Raw genomic sequence first — 26,135 nt, forward strand, 5'->3', positions numbered from 1 at the left:
AAAACAAATGAAAGTTATAAAACTGATAGTAAAGCATGATGCAAATGAATTTATTTTTATTTTGAAAACTTGGCTCATTTTTCAGAATTTAGAAAAGATGAACACCTATATTAATATGCATTAACATTGGATTGAAGAATAAGCAATATTTGACTGTCTTGTTTACAGATTTGTGGAGTTTCTATATTGAGAGCTGGGGAGACAATGGAACAGGCTCTATGTGAAGTGTGCAAGGACATCAGGCTGGGAAAAATTCTAATTCAGACCAACTTAGACACGGGTGAACCAGAGGTAATGACCCAATAAACATGATGTAGCCTTGTTGTATAAGATTCCAATAGTTTAGTCTCTCTTCCTCTGTCCACGGTAGAAAACTTCACTGATGTAACCTTTCAATAAAAAAAATGTTAATTAATAGAAATCTTACATTCTGCAACTAATTAAAAGTAGTGCTGAAGTAAGAAACACAAAAAATTCTTTTTTCCTTGGCTAATAAGTGTAAATTTTTGGTATAAAAGATTACCATATGTTACTGAATCAAATTTCATATGGTATAATGTATGTTTCTAGCACCCCTCAATTCCTTGAAATGAATTGTTTCCATTAGTCTAGAGTAGATAACCTTCATATTTGTTTCTAATCACAGTTACACTACCTCCGTCTACCAAAGGACATTAAAGAATCTCATGTTATGTTGATGGATGCTACCGTGGCAACAGGTGCAGCGGCCATGATGGCGATCCGAGTCTTGTTAGATCATGACGTCCCTGAAGAAAACATCACCCTTCTGTCCCTACTGATGGCAGAAACAGGTCACTTCATTAATGGACATAAAATCTGGGGTTTTTTTAAGACTATCAATTTTGTGTATTTTATATCCATATATAGTAATTGAAGATTTTGAGAGCTTTTAGTTTAGTTTTTAGTTTGTCCATCTATCTGTTTTTTTGTAAAAACTTGAGCCTTCTTCATAACTTTTAAATGGTGGGCTAGGGCTTTTCATATTTTATATGTATATTCCTTGTGATAAGACCTTTCTTTGGGATACCAACATATTTGGTGGCTTGACCTTGACCTCAGTTTGACCTACTTTTACAAATTTTTACCATACTTTAACCATGACCATAATTTTTAAATAGTTGGTGATAGGGCTTTTATATTTTACTTCAGATCTGTATTCTTCTGACCAAACCTTTCTTCGGGAAGCAAAATTTTTGACAGCCATTTGAGTTTGTCAAACTTTGAACAGCTTTAATCTGCAGGTTTGGCATAAATTTTGAACAGTTGTTAGGGCAGCTTTTATATATCATAAGTACCTGTATATTCTGTGTGAAAAGACTTTTGTTTTGTTTTGTAAAATATTCATACTGAAGAATGGTCTTTTAATTTTAATGTAGCATTATATGAAATTCTGTGCTTTATTCTTGCTTGGTACACTAAAAGGTAAACAGAAGCATATTAGTGTAGGTAAATGTATCACTATTTTAAATATTTATTGTTACCTGCATCATTTTCAGGTGTCCATTCAGTTGCTTATGCATTCCCCAAAGTAAAAATTTTCACAACTGCAGTTGACAAGGAAGTAAATGAACAATTCCATATTTTACCAGGCATAGGTTGGTATCTTTGTTAATTGTACCCTCTCAACCTCTTTTTCAAAAATATTAAAGAAATGTGGCATTTGATTTTGAAATTATTGGCAGAGATTCTAAAAATTGTATATTAAAAGTAATTCATGTTTCTGATCTTTTCAGGTAACTTTGGAGATCGCTACTTTGGCACTGATTTTTCATAAAGTGGAGAGCTGCAGGACTTGGCTCTTTTCTCTGTTCTTTTGTCTACAATGCTCAATCTTGCTTCCAAGTCTTAATAGTTTCACATCACATGCAGTAAATGGGAAATGTTTTTATTACACTGTATATTATTTGTGTGTCATAAAGTTGCTGTGAGAGATTTTGATTTAAAGCCCTTTTTTGGCCAGTTCATTCTACTTTTTCATTGTCAGGCTCATGAATACATATTACTGTGAGGTCACTAATTTTCGTGGAGGTTTCATTTTCATTGTTTTCAAGGTATGGAGAGACCCTCAAGTATATGACCACCACGAAATGTAAAATTTAATATGCATTATTACTCACCACTTCTCTACCACGAAATTGTATCCCCACATATTCATATTTTTCTCAAACCTCGAAAATGTGTTCCCACGAAAATATGTGATTTTACAGTATTTCTTCAATTTTTCTCACTGCACTTTTTATGCTAGTATTCCATAAACAAGCTTGTAAAGAAGTGTATGTCTTAATATTGATCAAAAGAAGCTGTGCCTTGTGTTTTACTCTGATCATTATGTAGGAGAACGAATGTGTAAGAATGTGAAGATATGATTTGCTTTATATACATGTGCATGTACTACATGTATTTGATAATTGAAATATTTGATATTCAAAGAATACACTGGTCATACATGTATATGTTTAAAATTACTTAGAAATATCAAAAGTATTGTATTTTACTGACTGTGAAGTATATTTTATTTGATTAATGATCAAACAACTCTTGTGTTCCACTTTTTTGATCAAGTTCCTTTGTGTCTACCTCAGACTGATTTTATTTTAATTTGGTTGTTTTAATGTTCAATCACGTGTAAATTTACCATAAAATCTATACTTTCAACCATCTTTTTGAGAAGTTTTTCCATCAAAAAAGTCTCCTTTTATTTATTGCGAATGGGGATGTTCTCATTGACATAATATTAACTTTATCATACGAATAACTCCTCAGAGCAATAGTAAATACTTAAAAACAATGTGTATTATTTACTATAGCTTATATACATGTGTAGTAGACAAAGAAGAGAATGACTGGAGTTTAAAGTTGTGCACTTCTTTATATTTGCAACAATTCCAGCATTTATTTATAAATTTGCTTTGTAATGCCGTCCTTTAATTATTTTTTATTTACAAAAAATATGTGTCAAAACAACAAAAATCTAATCATTGCCAATGTCGGTTTTTGAAATGATTGAGGGTATATATATGTGTGAAAATTAGTGGCATTTGATCTTATTTCCAGTCTGTGTTCTTTCTGCCGTAAATGTAAGCAAACTGCCAGATATTGTACCATGTTTTATTATAAATTTTTGGGGAAAATAGACACTGGAGTTTAATACTTGTAGATAGGTCTGCTTTATTATGTTGTACAGCTGTTGTTTATTTTCACAGATGTTTCCCAAGTTTTATTGGATTAAATACAAATGTGGTCTTTATATTTTACAGCATGGGCTTTAAGAGAGATTTAAGACAAGAAACACAATTATGTAGTCAGGGTTTTGATAGAAATGTAACGTCATAATGTTGTCTCAGTACATACCTTTATGGATGTGCCTTAACAATTGAATTCTGTGTATGGATTATTTATGAACTTGATGTGGATTAATTTGTACAAATGTTTATGTGTGCTCTGTTTTAAGAGAAGACCTATGTTATGTTGTTAATGATCATATGTTGCAGGTGAAAGATAAATCTGCTTTTTTCTCAGAATAGTTGATTGAATGTTGAACTTGTTCTGGGACCATGATATTGTACAAATATTTTGCCATTCGTGCAAAATTGATACATGTATATGCCAAAAAATAAAAAATAATGAAGATTAAATTCTGATAGTTGTTATTACTTTCTGTGAAAGAATTTGAGTGGCCTTTTTAGGTCACCTGAGCCAAAGGCTCAAGTGAGCTTTTCTGATCAAAATTTGTCCTTTGTCTGTCGTTGTCATTGTCGTAACCTTTTCACATTTTCATCTTCTCCTCAAGAACCACTGGGCCAATTTCAACCAAACTTGCCACAAAGTATCCTTGGTTGAAAGGGATTCAAGTTTGTTCAAATGAAGGACCAATACCTCTTCCAAGGGGAGATGATTATGAATTAATGAAAAATTAATGGTATCTTAAAAATCTCAAGAACCATCGGGCCAGGAAAGATGAAACTCATGTGGAAGCATCCTTAGGTAGTATAGATTCAAGTTTCTTCAAATCATGACCCTCGGGTGTAGGGCAGGGCCACAATGGCTGATCAAAGTTATACATAGGAATATAGGAAAAATCTTTTTAAAAAATCTTCTCCAGAACCATTGGGCCAGGAAAGATGAAACATGTGGAAGCATCCTCAGGTAGTGTAGATTCAGGTTGGGGAGGGGCCAGGGAAAGGAACAACAAAAAAATTTTGATGAGCAAAAGGGGTGGGAATAGAGTAATTGGTTAAACTGACAACAAGAGTGAGGGGGGTCAACCAGCCTTTCAATGAACGTTCTAAATGGTTAAAAATATTTAATTTGAAAAAAAGTGGGGAGAGGACAGCCCCCTCCCCTACGTGCCTGTTCAGCAGGTACTTTATGACAATCTTTTTTTAAAAAAGGAAAACAAAGAAAAATGATTATAAATTAAGCAATATCTGACTAATCCGTTAAAACTATTTTCAGGCACGTAGCAACGGGAAGGGGGGGGGCTTAATTATACTATAGGAAAAGTTCAGTTGGTTGCCCCCCCCCCAACTTTTTATGTTGAGGAAAATGTAGTGTAAAAAATTGGTACTGAAAGAAGTTGGTATTGGAAAAAAGTTGGCCTCTACCCACCCACCCCCACCCCACCCTCCACGAAATACGATTTTCGAGTTTGGGCAACTTTTTTTTCTTTTTCTTTTTTTTTTTTTTGCTTGTCTTTAAAAAAGAAAACTGACTTTTTCAGGTGAGAAAAAAAAATTTATCTCAGGTTGCCCCCCCCCCTTTGAAAATTGATGCTACGTGGCTAAATTTATATATTTATCTTTTGCTCAAAAACAGCAAAACACTAAAAGACTAAATCTGCTCATGAAGAACACCGAGGCTACATTGATTCAGGTGAGCGCTGTCGCCCATGACCCCCTAAAATTCTGTATTACAATCGAGTTCGACATTCAACTAAATATTAACCCCACCCCTCAAATTCTTAGATCCAGTTGGAAATGTAATAGATTATAAAATTCTTTGAAAATTGCAACGTATTTTAAGTGTTTTTAGCCTTCAACGACGTGAAAGTATTTTTTAAGAGTGTTATTTATTTTTCTTGGGTAAATTTTAAAATCTAATTCGTTTTACGGATCTGCGGATAAGTATCGAAAACGAGGCCTTCCTTAGCATTCCACAAACAAATCCAAATCGGCTTAGAGAAGGTTGACACTTGTCCTGATAAAAGACAAAGCTATTTTAACTAGAAGTTGAGAAGGTTGAGGAATTTGAAACTGCAAACATGCAGTTGAAACATTTGAAAAATTTGCTACCACCACAGGTACGTTTTGTTGAAAATTTTAGACCAAAGATCAACAAAATATTTATCTTGTTTCATGCGTACAGTATAAAAAGCAAGAGACCATAAATCATCCGTTGAACGACTATTTTTGAGAATTTATGGAAGAATTCAAAAGATATACTTTCATCAGAAAACAGACTTGTTTTGATTTGGAATAAACTTAGTTTTATTGTGTTAATTATGTCTTTGTGCCAATAAAGTATTTGTGTTCAGTTTTGGGCAAATGAAAATGGTTCTAAATGTTGCCTATCTGGTTAGTTATAGTATAGGCCTAAACATCAAGATACAGGTATTCCTTATAGTATAAAAACTGAGATTAATCCATAGATGAACACATGGCCATTAGGTCTACAAAAACTGCGGTCCTACTAAACAGAGTATGATAGAGTACTTTAGAGTACGCTAGTAAAATTTTATAATGTAAAGCAATTAAACTGCTTTTTATATGTTTATCTATATTACATTAACATAATAAATATAAATTTACCGGTAAATGAAATTTGTATGTTTTCCTTATTTTAGAAGTTATTTTAATTTTTTATTTCAGGTTTAGTTTTATCGTTTTATCAAGGTCCCGATTTAATTTAACTTGATATGCAAAAATGTTTCATTGTTAATGTGAGAAATATTAAATTTTAAGTAATGCAATTAATTTAACTTTTGAGAAATAAAATTTAGTTGAAATTAATAAGTCTGAAATAACATAGTAATCGAGATCAGGGTGTTAATAACACTGTTAAATGCATTGAATTATGAATGTTGCTTTCTTGTCAAAATATCGCTTAAAAAACAAATATTTGAGACAAATATTGCAATATTATATTAAAATACTGTTTAATCAAGTTGTATGTATATACATTGAAAATAAACAGTCCAGTTGTATTAAATTACACAATTTTTCTAGCGTATACTCTGAAGTACTCTATCATACTCTAGCGTACTCTACTTAGTAGTACCCCAAAAACTGTCCTTGAAAAGTTTTGGAAAGTATAGGAATTATGCCAATACTCAGAAATATTAGATAAGAGACTTTCAAAGAGATCACATTTGTCAGATTTCTGATACTGTTTACTTTCAAAATTGACATTTCATGTTGGAACAATTACAGAGAAAATTATTTACATTTGAGAAGTAAATATGTACAGCTAAAAGGAAATATATGCAAAGTGAAACAATAAATATTGTAAGTGTTAAAAACTAATAATGACTGAATTTTAAATCATGACCCCGGGGGTAGGGTGGGACCACATTAGAAAATTCAAGTTTTACATTGAAACATACTGGAAAAATCTTTAAGAGTCTTGTAAAAAACACTATCGAGACATAAAAGATAAAACTTAATATCTGAAAGCATCCTTGGGTAGTGTAGATTCTAAGTTATATCACGTCATCAGGGATAGAGTGGGGTCACAATAGAGAATGATAAGAGTTTTTACATTGAAAAATAGAGGAAAAATATTTGAAAATTTTCTCCAACAAGAACCTCTCTGCCAGAAAAATTGAAATTTATGTGGAAACTTCCTGAGGTAGTGTAGCCTCTAAATTATTCAAATCATTGCCCCTTGTGGTAGATCATGTACATGTGGTCACAATGAGTATTGCAGGGGGAGGGGGGGGGATTAGGTGAAGAACAGCATGAGTAGAATTAATCAGGTGAGTGTTGTGGCCCATTGGCCTCTTGCTTATATTATTTTAAGCTGCAAATCTGTGATAAAATTAACATACTCCGTTTTGTACATTGTCATGCTTAATAGGTTTGCAGGGCTTATGTCAAAATTTCTATTGATTCTAAGGATGGGGCAGCAAAGATATGTTGCATTGCTTGGGCTCCGAACAACCAAAAGATGGCAGTTTGTACATCAGACCGTGTGATCTTATTGTTTGATGAACAAGGGGAAAAAAGAGATAAATTTTCCACAAAACCAGCAGATGCCAAGGTAAGATTGTCAGTTGAGTATGAAAATCTCATTTCATAGTGTAAATTCAAATGTCTGAATCATTGCCCTGTGAACTTCATGAAGATTGCATTGAGATTCAATTTTAATAAGAAGGTTAATTAAAAAGGAAAACATAATGAAGCTATGAAATAAATTGCATTTTGAAAAATGGATGATCTATAAAGGCCTTTTTTTAATATAATATGATATAATTTAAAAAAAAACCTTGAACTTAACCCTCTTTTGTTATTGTCATTTAAGTATGGTAAAAGAAGCTACACAGTGAAAGGACTAGCTTTCTCTGGAGACTCTTCTAAAATTGCTGTTGGACAAACTGACAACATTATCTATGTGTATAAAATTGGAGAGGATTGGTAAGGATAGTGTGCTTTCTTTTTCCGTAAAATTAGTATAACCCTAGTAGAATAAAAAAAAAAATAATAATGCTTTAATAAATTGCATATGCTCCAATCTGATTAAAATTAGATGTTAGATCTGCTCGCATACTCTTTACACTAATATCGAACAACATCCCATAGAGGGTCACATCAGAAGTCAAATTCTATGATTGACCAATCAAATCATTGCCTGCAAAATCATCGTAAATTTGTTTCAGCGAATAAGTCTAGAGTTGTTATAAATTTTACCTCTGACATGACCCTCTATGGGATGTTGTTAGATGTTAGTGTAACATCTAATTTTAATTAGATTGCATATGCCCTGACTTATAAATGTATATGTAAATATCAAAATTATTAAAGTACAGGAGTATTGAAATATGATGCAATGTTTTTCACTCATGAAAAATTTTATCATATGCATTTTAACATTCTCCACTTTTCGTGGCCAGGGGAGAGAAGAAGGTAATCTGTAACAAGTTTGTACAACAGAGTGCTGTAACCTGTCTTATCTGGCCCCCGGATCAACCCATTGTGTTTGGACTGGCAGATGGCAAGGTAAAATTTACTCTATATTTGTTACATCACAAACCAAAATATGTACATAAATTTCTACCTGTTCTACCTTGTTTTAACAATTATTGATTTGTTAATATTTATTGACTTGTATGAACTAACAACTATTTTTAGGTTAGAGCTGCCAACACAAAGACAAACAAATCTTCTACTATTTATGGTACTGAGTCCTATGTGGTTTCACTAGCTTCAAAGTAAGTCAGACTCATTTTAAGAAATCTTCCCAGCTTTTATAGTACACATTTTTGGTTTCCATTTTTTGTTATAACTACCGGTATATAGAAAAATACTATTACTGATTCAAGTTCAGACAACCTCACAAACTAGTTGCTTTTCCAGCCATTTACCTGTGATTTATCTGTGACCAATTAAAATTTTAAAATTGCATTGAACCATTGTCCCCATATAACTTTTTACTTATAAATGGAATAAATCTTTTTCAGTCCCTCTGGCAAGGGATTTTTGTCTGGCCATGCTGATGGTGCCATTGTGAGGTATTTCTTTGACGATGAAGGCTCTGGAGATTCCCAGGTAGAGTTCAAAATAAATAATGTTTTTTTTTTTTTTCAAGTCCTTCAGATCTGTTTTTTGTACATGTTAACTTTAATAGGTCACTTGAGTCACTCAGGTGACCTATCCAGTCAGTGATTCATTTTGATGTGCGTTCTGTGTAAATTAACACATGAATTTTGCTCAGGATGCATTATCTTAATAAATGTGCATCCCTATGGACACATTAAATTAATAAAATGAAAGGTATTAAATAATTTTGGTACATGTATATAGTATGCTTCAAAATTTGGCCAATTGTATCATATCCACATGCTTAGCAATATGCATGAGCAATTTTAACAGGTACAAAGTTGCCAACAACCGGTCAGATTTCACACATCACTGTTAAATGGCAATTAACAATGAAACAATTATCAGAAAAGGAAAGTCAAATTTTGTCTGCTGTGGAACATTTCTGAAGTGTATACTACTCTACACATTTGTATTTTACCTGTAACTCAGGTGACCTATTGCTATCCGTTTTGGTCCGTTGTTGTGCGGTGTGCATCATGTGTTAACATTTGAACATTTTCATCTTCTTCTCTGCAACCGCTTAACCAATTTCAACCAATATTGGCATAAAACATTTGTGGGTGAAGGGGAACAAATATTGTGAATTTCATGATCCCTGGGGCCTGAGGGATGGGGCCATAACCACTTAATTTAATGCAATCTTTAAAAATCTTCATCTTTACTCTTGGACATCAAGCATTCAAGCTGTTGACATGGTTGTAATCAGCATTGAGTCCTCTACTAAAATTTTGAAATTCATGACTCCAGGGTTGGGGTTCTAGAGCTGGGTCGGGGCTAAATAGATGATATAGTGAAAATGCATTACCGGGGGTATTTATTTGAAAAGCTTCTCTACTCCTGAATGTTAAATAAACTAACCAAGTACATAATTCTGTTGAATAAGGCTGCATCTTCCAAAATTGTGAATTTCATGGCCCCATGCAGGGTTGGGGGTAGTGTTGTTAGAGCAAGGCTTGATTGATTTTATAGTGAAAATGCATTATTTCTTTTAAAGTCTTCTTCTCTTGTCCTTGATATCAAACAAACTAACGAAGTACATAATTCTGTTGAATAAGGCTGCATCTTCCAAAATTGTGAATTTCATGGCCCCAGGGTCAGGGGTAGTGTTGTTAGGGCAAGGCTTGATTGATTTTATAGTGAAAATGCATTATTTTTTTTAAAGTCTTCTTCTCTTCTCCTTGATATCAAACAAACTAACCAAGTACATAGTTATGATGAGCAAGAATGCTTCTCCCAAAATTGTGAATTTTAGGGCCCTGGCTGATTGAGGGTTTTGGAGTTGGGGTGGGGCTCTTTTGATTATAAAGTGAAAATACAGTAATACTTTAAAAATTTTCTTCTCTGCTCCTGGGTATTAAACCAATGAACTATGTACATAGTTACGATGAGGAAGGATGCCTCTTCCAAATTTTTGAATTTTAGGGCCCCTGGGTCAGAGGATCTGGTGTTAGGGAGGGTTTCTAATGATTATAAATGTATATACATGTATAGTGAAAATGCATGAAGTCTTTGAAAATCTTTGAAAATCTTTTCCTTTGCTCCTGGGTATTATGCCAATGATCTAAGTACAGATTTATGATGAAGAAATGTTTCTCTTACATAATGGTTAATTTCAGGGTCCCTGTGTCAGGGGCACTGGGGGGGGGGGGGGGAGTGTTACATGGTCTGAAAATGAATTAATGCTTTGAAATCTGCTCTTTGGTATTAATCAACCACTTATGAAGAAATAAAATTTTGAAATATGTGGCCCCAGGGTCAGTGGTGCACAACTGTTTATAAAAAGAATGCATTTCCTCTTCGTTACTCTGATCTTCCTCTGGGTATTAAGTAACTAAAGTAAGCATGCTAAGTGTATAATTATGATAAGCAATGGTGTCTCTTTGAAAATTGTAAATGCCATGGCCTCTGGTTTAAAACATGAACCAAATTCAATGGTTAGAAAGTTGTTGCATGATGCTCAGGTGACCTAGAAGGCCCATGGGTCTCTTGTTTAAAATGGCATATGTGTTGTAATGATAACTTTTGAAAGTTAAAACTATCAGTTTAAACATGGAAACTTGGACAATTTGGGAAAGTTGAAAAAGGTGACATATATAATATATCATATATCTAATGCCAAAAATTTCTAGTTGTCAACTCTTATCCTTTTTAAAGGTCCCTATTTAATATTAGGAGATCATCATCAAATTTTCTGTTCATTTTATTTGCAAAATCTTTAACTTTCAGCCTTTCATAATGTAAACTATGTATGTGCATAACAATATTATAATTTAGTAAACAACCTGCATGCAAACACATCTTTAAGCAGCTTTATTTCTGAACCTGAATAGTTATGTCATTTCTGTTTTTTCAGGGTAAGATAAGCACACACCCGTGTCCTCCATATGCATTGGCCTTTTCCCAGAATTCCATAGTAGCTGCTGGATGTGACAAGAGAATCATTGCGTACGGACGTGAAGGTCGGAGTTTCCAGCACTTTGATTACAGTCGGGAGGAAGATGAACATGAGTTTACATGCGCTGTGTCCAGCCCAAGTGGACAGTCAATAGTTATTGGAAGTTTTGACAAGTAAGAAAAAAACAGTCAGAACTGCAAACATTTAAACAAGAACATGTATGAATATGCATATTTAACAAATATGTTTTGAGTAGAGTGTATATGTTAATTGGTCAGGAAACCTAACAATGTTAAATGCTATCAGAACTTCAAAACTTGTACACGGCAAAATCCTTCACTAAGAATTGAATATTGTTTTATCACCTGTTACTGCTGTTGGCATTGTTGTGATAAATAGTTGATTCATTATCTGTCGTTTCTATGTACAGGTTAAGGGTTCTGAATTGGAGCCCAAGGAGACAGATGTGGGATGAACCAAAGCTAAAGGAGATCCGTAATCTGTATACCATTACTGCTCTGGCATGGAAGAAAGACGGCTCCAGGGTTACTTGTGTAAGTACTTTATACTGGATGGTTTTACTGGGTGTTAGTACTATATACAGGATGGTTCATGAAATTTTGTCTCATAGCAGTGTTTTCTCTGTCCAAAGTTTTTATACAGTTCATAGTGAATTTGTAAAGCCATACTTGCTGTAAATTCTTAGGTATATTTGATTAACGATTTTAATTTGAAAATAGGGCACCTTGTGTGGGGGAGTTGAAATTTTTGATTGCTGTCTGAAGAGAACCATTTACAAGAACAAGTTTGAAATGACCCATGTTGGACTCAGTCAGGTAAGAGTAAGAGTTATTTCCCTTTGAATATTTTTCCATATTATAAGTGTTCTAAAAGTACTATGCTTTCTTTGAAGTATAGTTATATTTTATTGAATTGGAATGTATGGTTTCTTTCAAAGGTGATTGTGAAGAATTTGTCGAGTGGTCAGAGAGTGGTGCTTAAGTCTCACTATGGGTACGAGATTGATGAGGTCCGTATCATGGGGAAGGATCGGTACCTAGTGGCTCACACCTCAGACACCATCTTACTGGGAGACCTGGAGCAAAACAAGCTCAGTGAGGTATACTGAAACTGAGGCTTGATTTAATTCTCTTTTGCTCTACTGTGTTTATAATTACCCCCTCACAATGAAGTTAAAGGGGCTAGAGTAGCGTGCTTGTGTTTATCTGGGTAATGTCTGAATTCTTGAATATTGGATGTGATCATTTATATTGAGATTGATGTGCTCTTTTGTGAGGGTTTGCTCCACTTTTTTGTGCTTCTATTTTTTAAAGAACCATTTGAAATAATATGAGTTTATTCTAGGTCTTAAGAGAAACATAAATAAAAAGATTCATAAAAATGTTTTTCTAGGAAGAAGCAGAAATTTTGTTCATTATTTTTATATTTGTTATTATCAGATTCCATGGCAAGGCTCAGGAGGAAATGAGAAATATTACTTTGACAATGAAAATGTAAGTATATTGTTGATTTTATTACCCCCTTTTCCTATAACTTTGTTAAAACAACCTGCGGGCATTATAGACTTTGATCATGTGACCAACTTCATGTCATACCCCAAAGAAACTCTAAAAATGATATTTTATTTCTTAATTATATGTTTTTAAGCAGGGGTGTGCAATTACAAAAATAAGTAACTAGCCTGTCGGGCTAGTGGCAGTAACAAAGTTACTAGCCCGAGGTTGCCAGTCACTAGCCCATTAACTACTGAAAACAATATATGTATAAGATTAAAATAACATAAAGGTAAAAAAAATTACTTGAAAGAAATAAAACAAAAAATAGTTTGCGCTTTGTAATTGTCAGGTACTTCTCCCTATTTTATCGACTACAATTATCACTTAGATGACTGGCAATAGCAACACAAAATACATATAGTTTAAAACGATTCAAAGATTATGATTGTACAAAAAAGTTAACTTGTACATCAATTCAGTCGAGGTAAATATGCGATTACTTTCATTTTAGATTTACTAGCCCGACGGGCTAACGCAATATAGATTTACGATAGCCCGACCTCAAATATTGGTAGCCCCGGGCGTCGGGCGATGGTAATTGCACACCCCTGTTAAGTGAGCTATGTTTGCTCCTTACATAAAAAGACGCACATTTTGTATTGTGATTAATTTCCAATATGGTTTTATTTATGATAAAAGAAGTGAGAGTAACATTGCTTATATGCAAAAATCAGAAAACATTTATAATTGAAGGTTTGCATGATCTTCAATGCGGGGGAGCTGGCCCTCATAGAGTACGGAGCTAACGAGGTTCTGGGGTGCGTGAGGACGGAGTTTATGAACCCCCACCTGATCAGCGTCAGGCTGAACGAGAGGAAACAGAGGGGCGTGGAGGATAACAAGAAGATTGCCTACTTACTGGACCTCAAGACCATCGCTATCAGTAATTACATGTTAAACTAAAACTAGCCAATCAAGTCTGTAGAATCATCACTGTTCATGGGACCAATATTTGGGGTTTTCAAAAGACATCCTTAGTCAGAAAATTTACACTCTTATGAACAATAAATTTAATCATCCACAAAATTACATCCATAAAAAGCTATATAATTTTGAATGCTAACAAAAATTTACCCCTCAAAATTAAGATGATTGTGCAATATTTCATGTTCTCAGATTTTTATTCCTCTGCTAAAAAACGTGAAAATATACAAAAAAGAAGAAAAATAATTGAAGCAAATCTGTTGGTTTCATTCTGGATTTTGAAAGGCGACTGTACAGCTCACATGTTTATATTTCATCCTTATTCTACCTACAGTGGACTTGGTGACAGGAATGACCCTTGGCCAGGTGAACCATGAGTCCAAGATTGACTGGTTAGAGGTAAGAGTAGAAGAATAGGTGAAATTTAATTAGATGAATGTAAAAGGTGTTGCTTAATATTATTGATTATCATGCAATTACAATACCACTTGAAAATACTGCAGTTTTCAATCTGTTGAATTTTATTTTTATTTCAGTTGAATGAAACTGGTAGAAAGATCTTATTTAGAGACAAGAGAATGAGGGTTTGCATTAGATTCAGAATATTTTTTAAAAAATTAAAGATTAATATTTGTTTAATCTGTTTTTCAATGAAATACTTACCCGTTTTAAAATTATTTGTTTAATGTTATATTCCTATGTGTATTTGCAGTTGAACCTGTATGACATTGAGTCACAACAAAGGACAACTATACTGAATTACTGTTCATATGTACAGGTGAGTAGTCTTACATTTTTGTATTTCAAATGTTTGCAAATACATACAAAAATATTTGAAAATAAATACTGTACGTCCATATTTTTGTATTATAATGAAATCTCCCTTTCTGGTTTGTTAACAGTGGGTACCAGGAAGTGATGTGGTCGTGGCCCAGAACCGAGGAAACCTGTGTATCTGGTACAATATTGACGCTCCAGAGAGAGTCACCATGTTTTCTATTAAGGTGAAAAATCAATTAAAAAGATGATAATTTTGCAATCTTAGGTAAAATTTACACCTTACACAGCATCAGATAAGTAAAAAAAAATGAGAGTTGGAATATTTGTTTTGAATTCTATTATTGTTTTTACAGGGAGACATAGTGGACCTTGAGAAGGCTGATGGTAAGACGGAGGTGGTGGTACAGGAGGGGGTACAGACCATCTCCTACACACTGGACGAGGGGCTGATAGAGTTCGGCACCGCTATTGATGACGGGGACTATGAGAGGTGAAGAATATGATTATACAGATAAAAACCATTTCTTGATTGTTCAAGATGTATTATTTTATGCATAAATTCAGTGGCTTATGGAAATATAACATGTAAGAAACATGATGATTGATTCCATGCCTTTGTTTCTTTGGACAGAGCTGTGTCATTTTTGGAGACCCTTGAGATGTCACCAGAGACTGAGGCCATGTGGAAAACTCTGAGCAAACTGGCCATGGAGGACAGAAGACTTCATATAGCAGAAAGGTATTTACCTACATGTGTATAGTTTCATACTTCATCATGAAGAATGATAATATATAATAATTTTCTTTTCAACATATTTTAAATGTTTTCAGATGCTTTTCTGCTCTGGGGGACATTGCTAAAGCCCGGTACATGAAGGAGACCTTTAGACTTGCCGAGGAAATATCCAGGACAAAGGTAAGTGTACAATAAAGAGGTGTAATGAATTGAAAATATTTGTCACTGTCAGCATCTAGATAGAGAGAAACATTTGTGTGTTGATGTTTGTAGGGTGGCGATGGATTCAACCATTACAGAGTTAGGGCAAGACTGGCTATAATGGACAAGAGATTTAAAGAAGCAGAGAGCATATTTCTTGAACAGGTATGAAAATGCAGCCAGATAGCCTGTATTATTCTGGTAACATGTGTGCAAACAAGTATAAAGTGAAGATGCAATATACAACTTTATAACGTAATTATATTCTTTTTTTGTATTTTGCAGAATCATGTGGATGAAGCTATGGAAATGTACCAAGAGATGCACATGTGGGATGAAGCCATTGAAGTTGCTGAAGCCAAGGTCAGTTTACAAATCAAGTTTTATGAATTGAACTGATTTTGTTGTAGAGAAACTTTATTTGAAACGTTGTTAACAGTTAAAATGTGCTTTTAATATACATGTAATTATAAATACAGATGCATCCAGAGTTAGACAATCTACAGAGGAGTTATTATCAGTGGCTGATCAACACAGGACAGGAGGAAGCCGCCGGAGAGGTCAGGGGTCAAATATCTTATTGTGAACAGTGTATATAAAAGTCAAATCACTCTTTGTAGAAATGTTGTGATGTGTGAAGATTATATGTATAAAAAATGGCTGTAGAATATTACAAGTTGAAATATGAAGAAAGGAATTACCTACACAGTTAACTTGATTGTCTTGTTTTACGTACAGCTTAAAGAAAGAGAAGAAGACTACCTGGCAGCCATTAACCTGTACATGAAGGCTGGTCTGCCTGCCAGGGCTGCAAGGCTAGCCACAAGTAGAGAAGTAAGGGGAAATGTTACAGTGTATTCTGTTTCTATTAGTCAAGATGTACAATTGTGTTTTATGTTGAATTTTCCATTTGACATAAATTTCTTCATATGTTCCCTTTTTTTGCAGGAGCTAATGTCAAATTCAGAGTTGATTTCAAGAATTGCTTCAGCTTTGATCAAAGGAGAGCTATATGAAAGGGTAGGTATTTTGTGAAAAGTATAAAATGATTTTAAAAAATTTGAAACATTCATGTATATAAATCCTTTTCAGACATTCAAAGAAAACAAGAATCCTTGAAATCACTAACTTCAGCACATATGGATAATTTGTTAGTTGAAAGTTAATGAACACACTAATTAAATTATAATCCGGATGAAGTGGTAGGTTGTCATTATAGCTATGGATTTGATGATACTTTTGTGACCATCAAGCTCACTGGGTTTTTGTTTTATTTTGTTATAATAGGCTGGTGACATGTATGAAAAAATCAAGGACACAGCCAGGGCCATGGAGTGCTTCAAGAAGGGACATGCTTTCCGCAGAGGTAGAAATTTGATAATGTTTTATGCATTTTAACATATTTTAGAAAAATTGCATTTAAAACTTTATCTTGTATATTTATTATATTGATTCAACTTACAGCTGTGGATTTGGCTCGCTATGCTTTCCCAGCAGAAGTTGTTAAGCTGGAGGAACAATGGGGAGACTATTTGTCTTCTCAGAAACAGCTAGACGCTGCCATCAACCACTACATAGAGGCCGGGTAAGCTAAATAGTTCCAATAATCCAAAAGATCAAAGTACTGTATGTACTCAGAGGACATTTATGTTATATTAAATATGATGTGTGTGCAAGGTATTGATTTTTGTCAGTCATTAAAGAGATCAAGATTTTTTTACTGTAGCTGAAAGTGTTTTGTGTACCTGATTTTTAAAATGCACATGTACATGTTATCAAAATCACTACAATGAATCAATTATTAAATAAAAACTGGTATGTTTCTCTCAGGGCCACAACTAAAGCTGTAGAAGCTGCCATTCAGTCTCGACAATGGCTGAAGGCTGTCCAGATTCTGGAGATACAGGACTCTTCCATGTCTGCCAAATACTACAAACAGATTGCAGATCACTACGCTTCCATTGGCGAATATGAGGTGTGTGTGTTTCATTTTGTATGTTTGATGCTTTCTTAGTGTGTGTGTAAAACTTTTGACTTTTAATGAAAAAATTGATTGATGCTTAAAAAAATGTCCAGTTTTGGTTAATAAGCATGGAAATTATTTATTTATAAAAAGTTTAAATCTTTCATAAGATTATGTATAATTATGTGTATTTGTTTTATGTATGATGACATGATGCCAAATAAATACTACTACTACTACTACTACTGTGTTGTAAAACAGTTTTAATGCATAAAATTAACCAATGCTATAAAAATTGTCCAGTTTTGGTTAATAAGCATGGAAAGCAGTTAACAGTTGAAATTCAAAGGAAGAAAGTATAAAAATTTAAAGATTTGTGTTTTTATCCGCAGAAAGCAGAACAATACTACGTGGAGGCTGGCTGTACTAGGGAAGCTGTGGACATGTACAACAATGCTGGAAAATGGGAAATGGCACACAAGGTAAAGGGCTTGTATTAAATAGGTCTTCATAAAAAGGGCAAGCACTTCTTTAAAAGCCAGCTGATGTGATTCTTTTGAATTTTATTTTTCCAGCAGTATTAGCAGTGGGTAATTTAAATCTACCTGGTATATATTTTTTAATTTTTATTAATATAGTTGGCCTCCACCTACATGAAATCAGATGATGTATCCACTCTGTATATTTCACAAGCACGTCAACTGGAAAGTCAGGCCAAGTTCAAAGAGGCTGAAAGGTTAGATTTATATATATATAAAAAGATCCTAAGGCACTGAGATGGAAAATTTACGGATACAGCTGTGCATATGCACAATCATACTGTTGTTTAAAGTTAATATTCTGGAGTTATAAACATTGAAAGATGGAGATTTTATCATGATATAAACAATATATTGTGTATTTAGCAAGTTACACATAATGAATATAGAAGCATTAATTGACTATCTGTAATACTGACTGTCCTGATTTCAGGTTGTATGTAGCAGTTCAGGAGCCAGACCTGGCCATCACTATGTATAAGAAACATAAGATGTACGGGGACATGATTAGGCTGGTGAAGGTCCATCACCCAGACCTTGTACAGGACACACACCTACACCTCGCCAGGGTAAGGACCAATTTTCTATTTCTCTAATTTGCAAAAGTATGAATTTACGATGTTTTGGTTTGTATCTGCTACCTAAAATGGTTTTATCCTCAATATGTACATTCATAATAAATTTCCATAAATATACACAAATTAAAACTGGTATGACTGTAATTAACAGGAGTTGGAATCAGAGGGAAATCTACGACAGGCTGAGCACCACTTTCTGGAGGCTGGAGATTGGAAGGCTGCCGTCAACATGTACAGATCACAGGATATGTGGGAGGAGGCACATAGGGTGAGGGGACTCATTTATATATACTGTAGAAAGGGTAGTTTTGGCCCAGTGTTATTTATACCAAAAATTTTGTTATGTTTGAAATTTGCTCAGGCGCAATTGTGTGTAGCATATAATACTGTGGTCTTTGAATTCACCAATTTAAATAAGGGTAAGAACAGATTTTATCGGACAATAAAAGTTTCTATGTATACAGAGGTCAAACTTGAAGTTATGCAATAGCAACGAGTAAAAAATAGAGATTTGATACGTATCTCATATAAAAACTGGAATGTACAGCAATTCCAATTTGTATGAAATAGGTAAACCAGTTACATCTTAATTCTAAACTTGAAGATTTATCAATTTCACAGAGAAAGAAATTAAAAATGGTGTAAATGATACTTGTTTATAAATAGGTTGCTAAGAATAGTGGAGGGGCCACTGCTGCCAAACAAGTTGCCTATCTGTGGGCTAAAAGTCTGGGTGGAGATTCTGCTGTCAAACTGCTGGCTAAGTTTGGTCTTGTGGATGCTGCCATTGAGTATGCTTCAGAGAATTGGTGAGTGTACAGTGCTTCAAAAATTTACATGAAATGTTATCAGTTGTCCATAAATCTTTAAATTACAGCTTGTCTAAATGTCTTACATTATTTTACTTAAGTTTTTTTTACAAGTTAAGAACATTTTTTGGGGTTTTTCTTCAATTAAGAAAAAGTTTTACTTTAAATTTACAATTAATTTTACCCAAATATTTATTTTAATTTTTTAAGGTATATCTTTAAAGTTTTAATGATTTTACTAAAAATGTTCACCCCTTTAATCTTCAAAAAGTTCTTGTGTATTCTGATGTTTAAATGTTTATCTCTGAAATATTGTATAGTCATTTGAAGTTGTTTGTTTTATTTCAGTGCCTTTGACTTTGCTTTTGAGCTGGCACGTTTGGCCAACAAGAACAAACTCCCCGAGATCCATCTGAAGCATGCCATGTACCTGGAGGATGAGGGAAGGTTCCACGAGGCTGAGGCTGAATTCATCAAGGCCGGAAAACCCAAGGAGGCCGTCCTTATGTAAGTCATTCAGAGAAGGATACCTGTTTATGCAAATTCTTCAAGTCAGATATGTTTGCTAAAAGTCAGTCCTTGTAAATATAATTTCAGTTCCTGGCTTTACAGTCTTGCACATGCACTTTTAATAAATTATGCATTTCTGTAAGGAAATGAAATATTTCCATGTGTTCACTGTACTTTATACTGTAATTTTGACCTATCCAGGTATGTCCATAACCAGGATTGGGACTCGGCCCAGCGAGTTGCTGAGCAGAGTGACCCAGACTCAGTGGCTGATGTTCTTGTAGGACAGGCTCGATTTGCCTTTGAGGAGAAGGAGTACGCTAAGGCTGAGTCTTATCTGTTACGTGCCCAAAGACCGGAGCTGGCTGTCAAATATTATAAGGTACTCTATACTTTATTTCCAGCAGAAATGTTTATGTACACAGAAATGCATTTTAAAAAATGTTCAAGATGTTTTGTAAAATCAGTTGTATGAAGTTAGATTTCAACTTTTAAAATGATTTTAAACCATGCATGGAAATTTTTTTTCTATGTACCTGTATAAGGTATACTCTGCTAATGGACTTTGCAAAGAGCACTGACTTTTAGAGTTGACGGCTTACTTTTACACCAGGACAATATACAAAATCTCTATTGCAAAATATTTAGCTCAACATTTAATTAAGCAAAAATGAAGGGGTGAAATAAAGCAAATATAATTTGCACATTAAGAATTCAAAAACTAATACCACCTTTTACATGGTAGTGCCTCAAACACCATACCAATGACCACTATTATATAAAAAGTTTTATCGATTTTCAATTTTTTACCTCCATACATGGCACAGGTTTATATGTGGAAGTATATAGTCAACTTTTAAAGTCAGCATTCTTTGCAAAAGTCCTATAAAACAGATGTTAAGATGTCATGGTTATACATAGAATTAGCTGCAACTTGAAGGAAAATATTTCACAACTTTACTATATAATTTTACAGGAGTCTGGCATGTGGCAAGATGCTCTGAGGGTATGCAAGGAATATATTCCCCACAAATTACAACACTTACAAGATGAGTATGAACGAGAAATGGCTGACAAAGGAGGTCAAAGGTGAGACTATCCTCAGCAGGTTAATTTTCTAAGTTTGAAATTATAATGTATAGATGTCAGTACATGTATTAATGGTACATTTTATATTTGTTTCAGTGGAATTGAGGCTATGGTACGACAGGCCCGGGAATGGGAATCATCAGGAGAATATGCCAGGGCAGTGGAATGCTACCTTAAAGTGACCACAAATTTGACTGATGATAGGAATGTGTTAGAGAAATGCTGGATGAAGGTAAATCAGATTTACTGAGATCAAACTTTGATGGAGATATAAATAGATTTAAAAGGTATAATCAAAGCAGATAAGTAATGACGCCATATGTGATGTCACAACCATGACTTAAATTTCTTTTTTATGAATTTTACAGAAAAATGTACATATTTTGACAACAGGATTAATATTTTGATATAATGTGCAGAATGATAATATCAATGAAATATGTCGATATCGTTCCTGAACAAAATTGCGCTCTATAAATTTTAAAGCTAAAATTGTTGAAAATTGTTCATTTTTTCCCTCTTTCTGAAAAAGGATGTAAAATCGGACTAGTTTGTGACGTCATATAAACAAAAATTGTGAATACACTGCTTTGACACTATAATATTTTCTGTTAATTTATATTTCTCATACAATTTATTGAATTCAGCACATTTCAGGAAGTTTTCAAAATTTGACTTTTGTGGGGGCAAATATATCAATATATTATTTAAAGAAATTAAACCAAATGTACCTCAAAAAGAGAGAAACATTTCATAAATGTCAGGTTATATTCCTGTAGAATTTTGAATTCTGCCTAAATTAATTTCTACAAAAAATTCTCAGTAAACTTTATCAGCAAGTCCAAAATCCAATTTATTGACTTTATAAAGTCTCATTATTTTTTGTGTATGTAGGCTGCAGAGCTATACCTGAATGTGGACTTGATTAAGGATGCCATTGACATGTTCATTGCTGCAGAAGAATGGAATAAAGCTAAGAGGGTGGCCAAGGAGTTGGAACCAAGGTTTGTCTTTAATGACAGTTATGTAATCTATTTATGTGTAAGAATACTAAGTAGTGCAAATTTATTATAAGTATAGGTACATGTATGTCTGCATTCAGGAGAGTTTTATTTGAGAAAAAAATGTGCATGTACAATAAAATTTTGAAATACACAATTTTTTTCACAGATAAATGTATTTGTTTAACTCTTTAAACTGCCATTTTTTTCAGATTGGAAGCTTATGTTGATGAACGCTATAAAGACAGTCTTAAAAACCAAGGAAAGGCTGAACAGGTACATGCATTTATGTTTATTGGTATTATATTTTCTGATACAAAATTTAACCTACTGCAACTTCCCAACTGTACAACTTGCTCTCAAAAGGGATTTAATCTTTGTTCTAGCTTGCCAGTGTGGACGTTGTGGGTGCTTTGGATATGTACATTGAGAAAGGAGAATGGGAGAAATGTCTGGAAACTGCTGCACAACAGGTAGATTTGTGAATTAAAAATTTCATTATTAAATTTTTTTAGAGAGTCAAAGAGAAATATTTCTTCTAAGGATGTTTATAAAATTGTGTTCTCTTGCAATATCCTTTTGATTTATTTTATTCAGAATACAAAGGTTCTGCATAAGTATGCTGCACTGTATGCCACCCATCTAATAAAGAATAATGACAGTCGCAAAGCTCTGGAAGTGTACGCCAAGTATGGGGCACCTGCTAATGCTCAGGTATGTCTTTGACAATTATCAGTATTGTATGATCATTTTGGGTAATATATATTTAATGAATATGTTAAATTCTGTTGAATTTTTATTGTCACATCTGTGAAGGTTTATGGCATACATATTTATGTAAGAGAAATATAAATATATGAAAGAAAAGTTGTCAAGTGGATGAACACATAAAAGAGATTAAACAATCTGACATTAAACTTGCTATTATGATCAAAATCCAAATACATGTAAGTGGAAGCTAATCACATAGATTTGCAAAAATATTTAACTGGTTTCTTTAATTTCTATTGTAGAATTTTAACATTTACAAGAGGATATTCAGTGACCTTGTAAGCATGAGAGGATTAAACAAACCAGATGCTTACCACACCTGGGGAGAACTGAGAGATGTTTTGTTTGACTTGGTAAGAACCCAGACTTAATAAACTGGTTGCAATACTGAGTATTTCTTGAATAAAATTGTCTAATTTTAAAGCTATTGATAGAAATTTTTTCCAATTTTGTTCTTTGATCTCAAAGATATTATTTTTGCCTTTTTGCAAATGTGTTGTGGTTTTATTTTCATACATTTTCTATTTTTTCAGAAAAGTAGAGAACAAAATGAAAATGTTTTATGTAATATTTTATTTTGTCTAAAGATTTTGTGTCAAGATTTTTGTATAATGTGAGTGTTATTTCCTGCAGTGTGATAACATGAGTAAGGGTTCGGATGCTAACTCCCCTCAGCACGCCGAGTTTGAGTCCCTGTTGCTGATTGCTCATTACTATGCCAACCGTTCAGCATTCCAGCCACACAAATCTCTGGAGGAGTTAGCCACAAAGCTGGCTGTCAGTTTACTGCGGCACACCGACATAATCCCGGCCGACAAGGCTTTCTACGAGGCTGGAATGATGTGCAGGGTATTCATTACAAGTTATCATGTTTTGGTATTGCCCAGAAAACTGTACATAAAACAAAATTTATTCTTATACTAATCTTCAAAATAATTGCTGCAAATTACAATTTGCATTTAAATTTGTTTGAAATTGTGACAGTGCTTATAATTTTTTTTTGCAAAATTCACTTCTAGATAAGTATACCATATTAATCAGTTTTAAATGTTTGCCTTTGTAGAGTGTGGGTTGGGAGAATGCAGCCTTTGTTTTCTTGAATAGATACCTGGACATTTCAGAGGTAAGCAGTTTTCAAGCCCAGTAGCTGGAAGGAAATTGGCAGTCACATGTAGATATTCACATACATTTACAAGACTGTGAATAAATAATGTTTCAGTTGAATTTATGTTGTTATTTCTCTAGGCTATTGAGGAAGGATCTCTAGACATGTTAGACCACAGCGACTTCCAGGACACAGATATTCCATTTGAAATCCCACTCCCAGAAAAGCCATATCTAACAGTAAGTCTTGATTTATTTTTAGAAAGTCTGTAGATACCTAACTCAGCATACAATCTATTGGAAATGATATCTGTCTGCTTAGAAAAAATATACTTGTATATATGCAGTGTAAAAAAAATAATAATTAACTCTCCATACATAGAATTATAAAAATGAAAGAGAAAATGATGTGAATACACATAAACCACCTAAACAGTATGGAGTTGCTCTGTCAAGTAACTATTTTAAAGCAGCATGTCAAATGTTTTCAGAGCCAGCAACATGAGGAGGTTAAGGAGTGGGTGTTAGCTGTCTCCATGGATCAGAAAGTGGAACAAGTCTTACCCAGAGACGAGCGTAACTGCTACGAGGCATCCCTGATCGCTCCAGACACAGGAATTCGCTCTCCACCATGTGTGGTCACAGGTGAGTCCCCCTTTTGTCAAAATTTTTTCTCCATTGTTTTGTTTTCATAAGTTACATTTAGGAGAATACCTACAGTTTTTATAAATGTTTTGTAGGATTTCCATGGAAAAATCTACTGAATTTGAGAACAAATCACTACCTTATCATTAATGTTCAATTGTTAAAAAAAATCTGCACTGGCTATATGAGCAATTGTAAAATTAAGAAATCAAGTATATTTAAATTACCTCCTTTATCAATTTGTGAAGAATCATTTAAAATGTGTATTTATTTTTAAATATAATTCATTTTAAATTACATTATAAGTATAAATGTTTTGAAAGGAGAATTTTTGTCAGAAAAATTTCTGTTTTCGTTATTTGCTCAGGTTTTGGAACCATGAGATAGGATTACTTTATAAGTAATACCTCCTCCATCTATCAAATGCTTAAGGCAAAAGGAAACAATTGTGTCATTCATTGTTGAAATTTTTTATTTTTATTATTTTTTTCTCTATATATTGCAGGGTATCCAGTATTGAAAACTCCAATGGAATTCAAACGACCAGGAAAGGTGGCTAACAAGGATGACTGGAACAAAATCATAATGGCTGCTAAGGTATTTTATCTTCTAGTGCTCTACTAGTTCGAGTCCTGTCAGCTTATACCTCTAACTAATCAAAATTTTAGGGAGAATATTGGAGACATGTGTTGATCTAGCAGTAAAAATAAACCCTTGAATCTATCGTGCATATGTAGGTGGGTGTTTAGTCTCAGGCATGCATGAGATGCTATATCTGACCCAGAGTCAGCAATGAAATATATTTCTTGCTCATTATTACAAGTAGTACATATATCCTTTAGTAAATACTTGTATTGTGACTTAGTGGATGCTTAATATTTTTCATGAGTTAATGACAGAATCCTGTTGGCTATGTTTCTGGCTATTACATGGACCTGAACCAAATTTAAAAATTTGTGCATCAATGGGTACATGATCTAAGGCATGCATGTTACTAAACATGCTCAATGACTTGTTAAGTAGAGCATTTAGGACTCTGTTTGCTTGTTATAGTAGAGATCATACAACACTGACAAGCAAACATGATAAATATATATAAAAAAAAATTATGTATCTGATACATTCAGAATTATGCACACTTAATGCTGGTCAACTAGAACATCTTTACATGATTGAAAAATTTCATGTTTTACTTTTGTTCAGGCTGGTATGTCAGTCTCTAAGAACTATTGGCTAATATATTTGAAAATTGAACACCTGTTACATTTTTTATGATGAAGACAATTTTATGTTGTATTAAATAATTTTTTTTTATCTTTTAAGGTTTCTCACAGCCCGGAGTTGAATGACATTCTGAAGTTTATTGGAGTCTGGTGTGGATCCACTCCCAATCCAAGTTATTCATTCCAGTAAACTATTGTATCCACTCCCAAATCAAGTCACTTTGTAGTGCTTTTTAGATCTGATATTTGTTATTGTTGATCAACTGTTCCTTTGACTGTGATGTTAAATGTGTCCGTCCTTAAGAAATAACTTTCTCTTTTCAGTGTTATCTATTATATAAAGTGTATAGAGCTGAATAAAAATGTGAAATGGAGGAGTGTCCATATATTTATCTGCAAAAGCCGTTTTCAATCTACTGTAAATTACTTTTTATTTGTGAGAACTTTATATTC

The 26,135-nt window shown here is 33.6% G+C and overlaps 2 protein-coding genes across 2 annotated transcripts in view; both read left to right on the forward strand.

Moving 5' to 3' along the window:
- Positions 1 to 2,081, forward strand: part of LOC134236833 (uridine-cytidine kinase-like 1) — a gene marked incomplete at its 5' end in the record, with an annotated part of 7,075 nt that extends 4,994 nt beyond the window's left edge. Inside the window, 4 exons of the mRNA XM_062718968.1 lie at positions 169 to 291; positions 647 to 812; positions 1,518 to 1,616; positions 1,755 to 2,081. Coding sequence (XP_062574952.1) covers positions 169 to 291; positions 647 to 812; positions 1,518 to 1,616; positions 1,755 to 1,795 — 429 coding nt within the window. The remainder of the gene's footprint in view (positions 1 to 168; positions 292 to 646; positions 813 to 1,517; positions 1,617 to 1,754) is intronic.
- A 3,056-nt stretch (positions 2,082 to 5,137) lies between these two features.
- On the forward strand, positions 5,138 to 26,075 carry LOC134236866 (intraflagellar transport protein 172 homolog). Its single transcript, XM_062719023.1, has 47 exons — positions 5,138 to 5,320; positions 7,135 to 7,278; positions 7,540 to 7,652; positions 8,129 to 8,234; positions 8,367 to 8,446; positions 8,696 to 8,783; positions 11,191 to 11,405; positions 11,663 to 11,786; positions 11,973 to 12,068; positions 12,191 to 12,352; positions 12,693 to 12,746; positions 13,503 to 13,692; positions 14,068 to 14,132; positions 14,270 to 14,317; positions 14,446 to 14,511; positions 14,636 to 14,737; positions 14,867 to 15,003; positions 15,145 to 15,252; positions 15,345 to 15,429; positions 15,523 to 15,615; positions 15,736 to 15,813; positions 15,930 to 16,010; positions 16,189 to 16,284; positions 16,399 to 16,470; positions 16,738 to 16,816; positions 16,915 to 17,035; positions 17,281 to 17,425; positions 17,806 to 17,895; positions 18,052 to 18,149; positions 18,386 to 18,521; positions 18,682 to 18,798; positions 19,197 to 19,339; positions 19,688 to 19,846; positions 20,051 to 20,231; positions 20,826 to 20,938; positions 21,035 to 21,170; positions 21,833 to 21,942; positions 22,152 to 22,215; positions 22,326 to 22,412; positions 22,537 to 22,653; positions 22,953 to 23,063; positions 23,344 to 23,559; positions 23,774 to 23,833; positions 23,956 to 24,054; positions 24,306 to 24,459; positions 24,965 to 25,056; positions 25,783 to 26,075. The coding sequence occupies exons 1-47, from the start codon at positions 5,282 to 5,284 to the stop codon at positions 25,870 to 25,872; spliced, it is 5,160 nt and encodes a 1,719-aa protein (XP_062575007.1). The 5' UTR covers positions 5,138 to 5,281; the 3' UTR covers positions 25,873 to 26,075.
- Positions 26,076 to 26,135: the final 60 nt, after the last annotated feature.

This window comes from Saccostrea cucullata, unplaced genomic scaffold, assembly GCF_032062105.1.
Source record: "Saccostrea cucullata isolate Sc308-1 unplaced genomic scaffold, CSIRO_AGI_Scuc_v1 ctg12, whole genome shotgun sequence".
NCBI classification, from domain to species: domain Eukaryota; kingdom Metazoa; phylum Mollusca; class Bivalvia; order Ostreida; family Ostreidae; genus Saccostrea; species Saccostrea cuccullata.

Coding starts and splice junctions, on each gene's coding strand:
- LOC134236866 (XM_062719023.1), top strand. CDS start 5,282: ATGCAGTTGAAACATTTGAAAAATTTGCTACCACCACAG. Junction 12,353..12,692: donor AGCAAAACAAGCTCAGTGAG/GTATACTGAAAC, acceptor TGTTATTATCAG/ATTCCATGGCAAGGCTCAGG. Junction 15,430..15,522: donor AGGAAATATCCAGGACAAAG/GTAAGTGTACAA, acceptor TGATGTTTGTAG/GGTGGCGATGGATTCAACCA.